The sequence below is a fragment of the Chelonia mydas genome, chromosome 11 (assembly GCF_015237465.2).
Source record: "Chelonia mydas isolate rCheMyd1 chromosome 11, rCheMyd1.pri.v2, whole genome shotgun sequence".
Taxonomy (NCBI): domain Eukaryota; kingdom Metazoa; phylum Chordata; order Testudines; family Cheloniidae; genus Chelonia; species Chelonia mydas.
In genome coordinates, this window is record NC_051251.2 from 64877066 (window position 1) to 64889202 (window position 12137).

Below are 12137 nucleotides of genomic sequence, written 5' to 3' on the forward strand. Positions count from 1 at the left end.
TCAGGTCCCTGCTCTGTGGAGAGGAGATTTGAAGTTGGGTCTCCCCAGCCCAGATGCCAGTACTAGCGATGTGTCTATGGACTCTGTTGCAGGCCTTTCTCAATCTCTCCTGTTAAAGCTCTTCCAGTTTGAACAAATAACTTTCAGTGGGGCAGGGACTTGACATTGGGTTTCCCACAGAATAGGGGAGTGCTCTGACCAACTGCCCATATCGTCATTGTTTGCTTTCCCTGGCCCAATGACTATTCATTATCTATGAAGTCATTAGGCCAGGGAGAATGACAGTACCGCTTAGTGGTTCGGGCATTTATCTAGTATATGGGGGAGACCCCAATTCAAGTTCCTTTTCTGCATCAGGGAGCTGGGCTAGTAACAAATTCACCCCTCTGTTTATTGAGGGGGGGAGGGCTTTCCTGGGTAGCTGATGTGGTTTGTTCCTTTACTCAAAGGAAAAGTAATTTTCTTGTGGTCTAGATTAGTTGAAAATGTCTTCCCCTGGTGGCCAACGCACTGGGGGAATGGACTGACAGATGTGCAAAGCCTGCTGGCGCCACTGCACAGGGGAAGCCACAATCTTGCCTTTCCATTCCATCTCCCAAAGGGGGGGGAAATAAATGGACCGTTTCAGGATATTTACCCTTCTTCCTATGTTATGCCCAGACAGGCATACTCAATTGCTGCAATCATGGAGCCATCGATGACAAATCTGAGGCGCACAAAGGAGCATTTCTTTCATATTTTATTGAATTTCATTTATATTAAATTAAAAATATATTTCTGACAGATTCATGTAACAAAAATGCAGAACAGTTTTCAAATTGTTCAGCTGGGATGATCAGTGGGGGATGAGCTAAGCGGGTCCCAATCTACATTTGTCTTAACAAACAGGTAAAAGCACTATCACCAGGAGGAGGGATTTGGGAGTGTGTACACTGAAAAGAAGGTCCTAATCAGACAAAGAAAAGAGGCTCCCCAGCCTCCAAAGGGGAAAAAAAAACCCATGAAAAATCAAGGCAAAGGGAAATAATACTAAACTATATAGCTAATATTAACCCAAGTCAGTATGTATTTTAACAGTGCATAATCCTTCATAGCTGAAATATGAGACAAAAGGTTAAAGTAACATTACGCCACACACAATTGGCATACGTTACTGTGTAAGCAAGTGCAGAAAGTCTGAACATACCACAATAGTGCTAAACACAGTCACACCGAATGTCAAAATGATATCTCCAACAAAAGCTAAAAAAGGAAATAAATCACCAGCAAATTACTTATATACAAATCAACCCTAAAGACAATTATGTTCTAAATAATGATGTCCACAAAAAGAAAACAAAAACAACATTATCCTTATTTACAAATGCAACTAGCCATGTCTTTAACAAGCTATAAAAATACTATTCACATTTTCAAAGTAACATACAGTAGTTTTTTTGTTTGTTTCAAAAAGGTACCTAATTCTGAGTGCACCGTGCCATGTGAATGAGGATGTCATGATGTTACTTCTCTGTTCCTTGAAGGTACTTCACAAGGCAGAGATCTTTTTGTTTGTATTTTTACACTTTAAGAACACAGGGAATTGGCTAAAAAATATAACACTCTAAGTTTCTGCCTTTTCAGGTACCTCCAGTTAAGCACCCCATGTTGACTCTACAAGAGAATGCTTTGATGAGAAGATGGAGTGCGATGGGAAAGAACAATGAATTCAACAATTTTCTTGCACTGCAAATAGGACATGGATTCTTGCAGGCTCATATAATTCCTCTGGTGTGACCTTTCTTGGAATCTGATCCATTGATCCTATGCCCATTGAAGCCAAACTCTTGAAAGTCTACCTATCCTACGGCCTTGAGCCCCTTCAGAGGGAGGAATGTTTAAAGGTGAGCCTACGCAGTGGATTTCAGAGCCATATTTGGATTAGAGTGGGTTGAAACGGGGAAAATAGCAATTTTCCTGATTTTTTTTTCCCCCCAGTTCAAATTCAAAATTTGTAATATTTCAACCTGCTCTACACTTTGGTTGAAAAATGAGTAAAAAAAAAAGAATTTTTGAACATTAATTTCTAAAAAAAAAATCTTTAACATTAGAAAATATTTTCATCACCTCTAATTTCTGGGGCCACTCAGATATGCTGTATCATTTGGGGGCCCATCTCTACATATTCCAAGCCAACCCTTCCAAAAATCAGCCTATAAAAAGACAGCTTCCAGCATACACACAGGCCATCTAAGTTGTGTGATCTGCAAAGGGCAGGTTGTTTTGGTGCATTCAAAGTTAGTTACCCTTTAGACAGCTGCTCAGTTTAATAATCGACCCATTTAACAGCAGTATCAGTTTATGCTACATATTTCATAGTACCTTACTTCAAAAGAAACGGCTTACATATCTACACTTACTTATAAAATACCATTCACAGTTTGTTACTGTGGTTTTCCCAAAATGGTTGAGTCTTCGGAGTGCTATGGAAAATACAGTGTTTCCACCCTACAAAGGTTGAAAGGGTAACCGGGCTCTGGAAAAGAAGTATTTGCAAACAATGCACATCTGAAACAACCAGAATGAAACTGCTTTCCCATCAGAGCAAGTACAGGACTTAAGCACCTAAATTCCACTGAGGAGCTACTCCTAACTCCTATTGAAATCAATGGGAATTAAACTGTGAGGGAATTAAGCTGTGAGGAGCTGACGATTCATTCTTTTGGACCAGATTTGGGCACACTCATGCTGTACCACTCCTGTGACTACCACCATTGTCATGACTAGGCAGCTGCAATGATTGTTATTTCTCTAATCATGATCATCTGACTACTCCCCCATCTGTTATTGCTTCTCGTCATATACTGAAAATGGTAAGATAAGTGGGGCCGGAACCACCTTAACTTGAAGCTTGTGCGTAATCCCACCAACTTCAGTGGAATTTCCGCTAGTGCTTGGATCAGGATGTTTTCCTGAACTGGGACCTATAGCTATGCACAATACCCAGCACCAATCCCTGATATGTTCTGCTATACAAATAATAATACCTTACGACTTGAGTAATCCCAGTGCCATTAATGCTATGAAGTAAGGTACTTCCTGTGAGTAAGGGTGTCTCACGCTGACCCTGATCTTTAAAAGAAGCGGCTCAGTGTTAGAATCCCAACTAGGAAGTGGCAGAGGGAAAAAAAAAAGTTTGTCGACAAAGTAATTTGGACAGTCTAAGCTAGTGCCTCCAGCCATACAACTTTGCTTCTGTGCATTTGTCCTCTATTTTTAAAAATGTATTTGAACAAATAACTTTTCCGACCCATCTGCATAAAGCTCACTGAAAAAACCATTTTAAAAACATCAGCTGAAAAAAGCAACAGTGGGCAAAGGATGCCCTATTAGACTGCAACAGTCTCTACTACATTATGAAGCATGGAAATAAGAGAAACAACACCTCTCAATAATGCATAGGCCCATCTTTCTAAAACAAATAGATATGGTTACTTTACAATGAATACACCAGCAGTGGGAAGTTGGAGATCAACGGTAATGAGGGAATTACAAGTGGCAGATTTGAAAGGGAGCAGGAAACCGATACAACTAAATTTACAGGCTTCATGTTGTTATTGCGACGGAAAGAAGAATGTACCTTTAAAAAGGTATTTACAGAGTGAAAAATAAAGGCAACAGCATCAACCTGGAGTAACTCTTCAAAAGCCAACCAGCGGCCTGGTAACAAAGGGCCTGAGTCTCACTTGTACAAAGGCCTTTATATACCAGTGTGTAAAGAAGCCTTAAAGTGGGTGCCACTATCACTGACTGTGTAAATGAGCAGTCGTGCTAAAGCAGCTCTGCACCCACCTTGCATTTACAACCAGGAAAATGTGAACGGCTGTAAAATGCTAATCAAGGCCCCTTAATACCACTCTGGCAAATATTCCCCCTCCCAGCCCGATCCACAATAGCTCTACACTGGCTCAGCCCCTGGAACAGATCAGAGGGGGTGTCCTGAATTCCCTGCAAATAGCCTAGATGTCCCAAGGCACGTACACAGGGAGCTGTGGGAAACAAAGCTTAAGTTAGAGCAACCCTGAGGCTGTTACACTGGAGAAGGGGCATGGCCCCAGAACATAGGCAGCCTGCTTCAGCGTGGTGCTAAAACTCCTTTAGAGCTTGCTCACCACAGAAAGAAGGCTTTCATTCAAAGTCCCTGCATGCTGCCACAGTGATGTAAAAGAGCCTTAGTGCAAATGAGCAGTCAGGCCTCCATTGTACAAAGGTGCCTTGGAGTAACTAAGCCTCAGGTCCCCGCCCCAGTCTCTTGTCGCTTACACCAAAACTTAGGTATATCCTACCCACTTTGCACAGCTCTACGTGACTACACACGGTGATGGCACTTGAGACGCAGCCGCAGCGTGTTCACTTTCCTGTAAAGTGTTGAGCGAAGGAAGGTTTCCCATGTAGGTCATACGCCAGCTCCCATTGCCTTCAGCGGGTGCAGGATCGGGTCACTAATGTGTGTGTACCAGGCTACTCTGTCCGACCAAAACAACCTGAATTATCTTCGGCCTCTTCTGGGAGGATTTCCCTTTAGCACTACAAGCTGTGAGAGGAGCAAAGAAGGACAGCCCTGCCCCCCGCCACCCCACATTCCATCAACCCACAGAAATAAACGGCACAAGCTGATTGGGCTGCAACTTGTGCAGTCAGGTGATGGCATCAGTCAATTAAAAGCTGCAAAACAGCTGGCAGTGTTAACACAGAGTTTCTCCACACCACTAGGACGGTTTCTGGTCTGAGGTTAGTCCTTTCAGCAATGCAGTAGATCTGTGTCTCTTGACCTAAGGCTCTGGTTATTTCCACTGTTTTCTACCTTAATTAGGTAATTTACACTGACCAGGAAAAAAAACAACCCCTAAATTTAAAGAATCTTTTTTACATTTGTCAATTTAAAAGGAATGCGTTACAAGGGATGCTGTCAATTTAAAGTCTAGTCAAATTCCATCCCCCGCAAATAATTAAAACGGATGCTGTTTACGTGACGTCTAGTCCAATGGTGTTTCGCACAATCAGGAAAAAAAAAGCACCATTTTTTTTTTGTCTAAAATTCGTTTACCTGCTAGTGTTACATGTAACACCTAGCTTGGCAAGAGACTGAAAACAAAACCAAACCAACAGCATATTCCTCTTTCATTCGGTTTGCATGTGAATACTTGGCACATGCCCCGTTTGTTTCCCCTGAAAAATTAATCATTGTGCTTCAGCCATAGGGGAAAAAGAAACAGGAAAATATGCTTATAAAGTCATTAAAACCTGACTGTGGACTTTAGGGACAGAAATAGCAGGAGTTTTGACTAGGGGATCAAAAAAACATTCAGTCAAAACTTGTTTTTCATGGAAAAAACTGAGTTTAAATGAAATGTTTGGTGAAAAGCATCTGTTTCCAACAAAAAATTTGATGTAATTAAAAAAAGCCAACAACATCTGTCATGAGCTGTGGCCTCCCCTCACCATAATTAAAATTAAACCTAGCAGTGACAGATTTTTATTTATTTATTTCATTCTTGGGACGTGCTCGGCTTCTATCGGGAGGTGGGTCAGAACGTAGCTAGATATTTCTATTGAAAACATTCGGCCTGTATGTAACAAAACATACTATTGACTTTGTGTTTTGGTGTAGGTCAAGGTTAGTCATCCCTTGAGGTTAAAAAAAAAAAAAGGGAATCTAGATGTTTAGGTCAATACCTTGTAACCAGAGGCAATGAATTGTTAAAGGCAATGTTTGGCAACAGGACTAACCCAAACCAGTAACCCAGGAGACATAAATGGCAGTCATTTGTTACTTTGCATTTCACAGGCTGCATTTACATTTGTTGTATTAACTGTCTGGTTTTTTTAAAGACACATTTGACACTGCTCAGCCTGTAATTGTGAGCCCACTTCTGGGTTTCATGCTTCCTGCAAGGAGCCGCTGTATGTCCATGTGACGGAGTATATTTTATCCACAATCAACAATTAAAAAAGTAAATAAATAATTCTTAAAATGCTTTTGGGCAAAAAAGTTAAACTGTTAAAGAACAACCATATTTACACATCATTTTTTAAAACGGGGCTTGGTTTTAATGTTGACCTTACTGAATTATCAAAGAACAAAAACAGGTTTTCTACCTTCTGTTAGCAGCTGGATTCTAAGATCCTTGTAGTGATTTGCCTTCAATATTTTCAAGGTGTGCACGTTTCCTCTCACAGTCAGTCTTTTAGCGCACTGCCCCAAATGCAAATACACAACCTGTACGTAGATTTCCATTAGAACATTACTCTTATCTTACATCTGTTCAATGATGGAGATCAAACCCCCCGCCCCCCCTCCTTAATAGTCTAAGCTTTCTTTGACTCACAAAAGGGACATAAAAAAAAAAAACTTGTCCCCGAATTTTATCCTTTGTCCATTCTCACTTCTCAAGAGGCTTAATATTACGCACTCTGAGTGCGCCCACTGGCATACGTTTTTGAAGGTCTGAGGGGGTCTAATTCCCCCTAATGCTTGCCTGTATCTCCCATTAACCTCACTGGGAGTTATGGGAAGGCATCAAGAGCAGAAGAGACCTCTCTGCACAGACCTTCTTTCAGATGCATGGTGCTTCTGTGGTCATCCATCCTGCTTTAATGGTCAGCTGTTCATTTCATTCTGCCACAACAAACTGATTTATTATGTGGCCACATGTCCACTAGGCCTCCTTTTAATAGCTGCAAAGACTTTGTGTTCGTGTTTATAAACCATTTATCTACATACAAGGTTTCTGGGCTTAATAAGTGCACAGCAGCTGGTAGTTAAGTTCCGCTAGTTCAGATTGACTTGAAGCACCTAATTCAGTAATGCCACATTGGCTGAACCAGCCTTGACCTGAAGTCTTGATGGACACTGTAAGGACCAGCCACAAATTCTGTTTCAAAGTACAGGACTAAGAACTAACCCAGGTTTGAAATCTGGGGTCTCTTTCCGACCCAGAGCTGACTTTGTCTAGCAAGCACTAGGACACAGAGAATTAAGTAATTATTGCATGGCGGCCCTGGGAATAGGATGGGGAGGGATCAGGCAATTATGTAATGTCACCTCATGAATCCATCACTGGCTGCTTGTGTAACACGGCATGGCAGCCACTCCTAAAATTAACTTGAAATGGCAGACTGAGGATGAGGGTCGGGGCTTACTCTCCAGTCTGCCTCTTTCAATTTGAGGGGTCAGATCTCCCTGACAGGGAGCTCACCAAAGCTCATGGTGGCTGTCCATTAAAATGTTAGGATTCAAGAGAAAATACACATTGCTTCCAGACTGTTCGCCCCGTTGCTGGGTTCCATCATCCAAAGGGCCATCATTTTAATAGTACTAAAGGGCATACATTGGAATACTGTTGTCCCTCCTAGAATTTGAGTCTAATTAGATAGATATATTTTCTCTAAAATCCTAAACACCTAGAATCGTAGTGCATCGAAAGCAAGACACCAACCCCAGTCTTCTCTTCCACTTCACGTGGTGTTCCATTTTTGATGCTAAAATGATTCAAAAACTCTGGCTGGAAATATTTTTACCCATGGGGGGATGAACCAAAGGTCCTGTGAAAGCTGAAGTTGACAAAGGGGAAATAAGTGCATGGAGATCGACTCATTATTTACATTTTTGACTGAAAGCTGTGTGTGTCATGCACATATTGACTTGCAAAACCTTGTATGTACCAGCTTATGTGATGGAGAAATCCTCCTTTTAGAAAACTATAGTCCTTGCTGGGCCCCAAACCAGACCTGGCCATTCTTCTCCCCAGATCCCCTTCACTGTTTGCTCTGCTTTTCCTTCATGCAGCAGCATTTGAACTGGTTACTCCTTCACTGTATTCTCTGAAGTAGTCAATATACTGGCCTTTCAGAACCAGCGGATACTGTTCCAAAGACGTGACTTGCTTCATTTTGGCGTTTCCACAGTCGTCCTTTATATATAATTTCGCTTTTTAATTTAAAATGATTTTATTTTGCTGGTCACTTCCATATTGCTTCGTTCAAAATCCAGAAAACAGTTCAGAGGGAGGACAAATAAAATCATAGCTTAAGTGCAAACTAACTTTCCAGTGAACTGCTATGTGCGTTTTACCCACTCCAGTGTCTTTCTTCCAGTTTAAAGAACTCCTTAGTCGGTCACCCCCTAGAACACCACCAGGTTTCCTGAACCTATTAAACTCTCCTCCTTCTGTCTTGTCCTCAGTGTTGCCTGCTGTATCCCCAACTATTTCAATCGATGAGCAAAAAGAAAGAGAGGAGAAATTTGTATGGGTACTTTCTTTGTTTGTATTAAGTAGGTATAAAACATGAAGGCGAGGCTCTGTGCATACAAATCATGGATCTTGGCCTCTCTTTTAGCTTCAATGGAGGATGTGAGCTTTTTGTGTTTTCCTTCTTTCCTGATGGGATTTTTGTGTTGAAAATACTTGTCATCATGGCGACACATACAAAAAAATTGCACTGTCATGCACAGAAGCTTGGAGTGAAAGTCTTTGCAGTTAGCTAATGGGATAAACCCGTGGGAGTGGCTAAGAAGAGGGGACTGGCCAGAGACAAAGTCTCCTCATTTTTTATTTTATGAGTTATTTCTTTGATGGCTGTGAGGAAGAACTGAATGGTTATGAAAAGCTGGGTTAGTTGTTTTCAGTTGCCAGGATAGAACGTGTTAGAGAAAGAAATTGGTTTCTGAAATCTCAATTATTATGCTATCACATGTGATATAAAAATTGTCCTTTTTCCCCCCTTAATGGAAACTGCATTGCGATTTCCAGGAATGCTGAATAGGCTCTCCTCAGTTCCTGCTGATAGAAACAGACCCGGGGTGACTTCCCCTACAGCATCTGAGTTGAATCGCTGAGAACTAACTTGACAGCAGGCAACACTGGCACTGGCCTTCACTGGTGTTCACCGGCTTGTCTGGCCTTCTGACCCTCAGGGTCTGTGAAAGGTGAGAAATGCCAGGTTTTGGCCTTCTTGCATTCACTCAGTCTTTCTTTCTTTCCTTCTAGGTTCCTGACCCGATCAGCAAATGACTCAAAGGTGTCCTTCTCCTTGGAAATATCAAAGTGAGTGATCGGCAAAAAGAGGAAGCTCGAGGGAGAGAGAGAGAAAGAAAGAGAGAGAGACTGGTGGCTAGCAGGGGTTGCCTCTCCACTGGTTTAATACTGATGTCACTACACCACCGTGTTTCGATGTCTGTAGGGTGGTGGGGGCAGCACAGTGCCAGGCTTCAGGGAGAACTCAGAGAGGTACTCAGGGTTCTCTGCCACGATGGGCCGGATCCGTCCATTTTGTTTGTAAAAATATTTTGTGCTGTACTCCTGCAGGTAGTCCGGGTGCTGGAGGGTGCTTCGCGGTGGCAGACTGTGATTCCAGTAATCTGGGTTGTTGAAGGCCTTCTTGGATTTCTCTGGCAAAGGAAGCCCATTGTTCTTCAGGTACTCTGCGTTTTCCAAGGTATTAGCAAAGGTGCTGAGGTACAGCGGCTCGTTCACATACTCGTCCTCTGCTTTGGGTTGCCCGTTCGGGGCGCTGTGATACTCGGGGTTGTCCAGAGCTTGAAGATCGCCATTCTTTCGTCGAGAGACAAATGGGTTCTCCTCTACCGGGTTCAGGTAATCTAAAAAAGACAGAAGGCATGTCAACACATGGTAATGTGTTCATACAACGGCAAGCATCTCTGCCTGGCAGCTCATTTGAATGTAAACTTCAGACCAAGGTTCCCAATGGTTACAGCACACTTTGCTTATTTTCACATCACTACTATCAAATGGTGCTGAGAGGCCCTAACTGAGATCCGGGCCATATTGCGCTAGGTGCTGTACAGACTCATAATTGGAGACAGTCCCTGCCCCAAAAGCTTAGTGCCTAAACAGACAAGATGGACAAAGGGCAGAAGACAGGAAACAGAGAGACTAAGTGACTTGTCCAAGGTCACCAGGGAGTATGTGGTAGTGCTGGGAATGAGGGCTGTCTCACACAATTAACTCAAAAAATTAATTATGATTAAAAAATTAATCTCAATTAATTGCAGTTTGAATCGCACTGTTAAACAATAGAATACCAATTGAAGTGTATTAAATATTTTCGGATGTTTTTCTACAGTTTCAAATATACTGATTTCAATTATAACACAGAATACAAAGTGTACAGTGCTCACTTTATTATATTATTATTTTTGATTATAAATATTTGCACTGCAGAAATGATAAACAAAAGAAATAGTATTTTTTAATTCATCTCATACAAGTACTGTAGTGCAATCCCTTTATCGTGAAAGTGCAATTTACAAATGTAAATTTTTTTGTTACATAACTGCACTCAAAAACAAAACAACGTAAAACTTCAGAGCCTACAAGTCCACTCAGTCCTACTTCTTGTTCAGCCAATCGCTAAGACAAACAAGTTTGTTTACATTTATGAGAGATGATGCTACCTGTTTCTTATTTACAATGTCACCTGAAAGTGAGAACAGGCATTTGCCTGGTACTTTTGTAGCTGGCATTGCAAGGTTATTTGTGTGCCAGATATGCTAAACATTTATATGCCCCTTCATGCTTCAACCGCCATTCCAGAGCACATGCTTCCATGCTGATGACAGGTTCTGCTTGATAACGATCCAAAACAGGTGACATTGTAAACAAGAAGCTAGCAGCATTACCTCCTGCAAAAGTAACAAATGTGTTTGTCTGCGCGATTGGCTGAACAAGAAGTAGGACTGAGCAGACGTAGGCTCGAAAGTTTTACATTGGTTTATTTTTGAATGCAGTTATTTTTTGTAAATAATTCTACATTTGTAAGTTTAACTTTCATAATAAGGAGAATGCACTACAGTACTTGTATTAGGGGAACTGAAAAATACTATTTCTTTTGTTATTTAGAGTGCAAATATTTGTAATAAAAATACATATAAAGTGAGCCTTGTACGCTTTGTATTCTGTGTTGTAACTGAAATCAATATATTTGAAAGTGTAGAAAACATCCACAAATGTTTAAATAAATTGTATTCTATTATTGTTTAACAGCACGATTAATCCCGATTAATTTTTTTAATCGCTTGACAGCTCTACTGGGAACTAAACCCAGATCTCTCTGAGCCCAGCGCTTTAACCACTGACCACTCTCTAGAAGAGCTGGCTGTATGGTCCAGTGAAGAACGAACTGGAAGGAGGATACTGTAGCCTGGGGCATGGGTCACTTGCTGGAGGATTCTCTGCACCTTGAAGTCTTTAAACCATGATTTGGGGACTTCAATGGCTCAGACATGGGTGGGAGGTTTATCGCAGGACTGGGTGGGTGAGATTCTGTGGCCTGCATTGGGCAGGAGGTCAGACTAGATGATCATAATGGTGCCTTCTGACCTTAATATCTATGAATCTATACTGGGGTCTATGCCTGCCTCCTCCACCGACTCTCTGTGCAACCTTGTCTAAGTCACTGAAACTCACCACTCTCTCAGCATCCCTACCTGGAAAATGCTAGATTAGCATTACCTCCACTTAAGTCTCCTCTGTACTGTAAACCTTTCCACAGTCTAACCCTGTATGGCTGTTTTATTAAAAACACAGCTATCTGACTGATTAAAAGCTGCCCCGACTGAGGGACAAAGGGCCTCAGAATGCGGAGGAACAAAGATTCTAATTAGCATGGAGAGGGACATAGAAGAGTTCCTGAGCTAGCACTAAACTGAGAGTAGGACTGTGTGAAATTAGTACAAAATGTCAACACTGTGATGTAAACAATACTGAGGGTCACAGCTGAAACGAGGAAAGGTTAATGGCACGTGGTGCTCGGGGGGAAGAAGAGGGCTAAGTCACTCTCACACAACGGCACATAGGATTTTCGATTTCCTACAGAAACCCATTAGGAACAAAACGTTAGGAGGCTGGATGGTTGTGAGATACCGCACACCCCTTCTGGAGTAATGCAACTTTGTTAGCAAGTTCTCTCCCAAGGTCAGAGCCTGTAGCCCTCAGGCCTTGGTTACCATGTGTTAACTGACCTCCAGGGTCTCAACAGCGCTCTGTGAGAAACAATGTTTCACTGTAAAACACAAAGCACATCAGAAGCAGAGAGGTCAGGGTGACCAAGAGGTCAACGGAGCTCTTTGCAAGGTT

At 41.9% G+C, this 12137-nt stretch overlaps 1 protein-coding gene across 6 annotated transcripts in view; it reads right to left on the minus strand.

The window, feature by feature from the left end:
* Window positions 1-482: 482 nt before the first annotated feature.
* Window positions 483-12137, minus strand: part of ERBB4 (erb-b2 receptor tyrosine kinase 4) — a 971255-nt gene continuing 959600 nt past the window's right edge. For all 6 annotated transcript variants that reach the window (XM_043525750.1, XM_037912404.2, XM_043525751.1 and 3 more), the window contains one exon: window positions 483-9640. In XM_043525750.1, the coding sequence (XP_043381685.1) occupies window positions 9195-9640 (446 nt within the window). In that variant the 3' untranslated portion in view covers window positions 483-9194. The remainder of the gene's footprint in view (window positions 9641-12137) is intronic.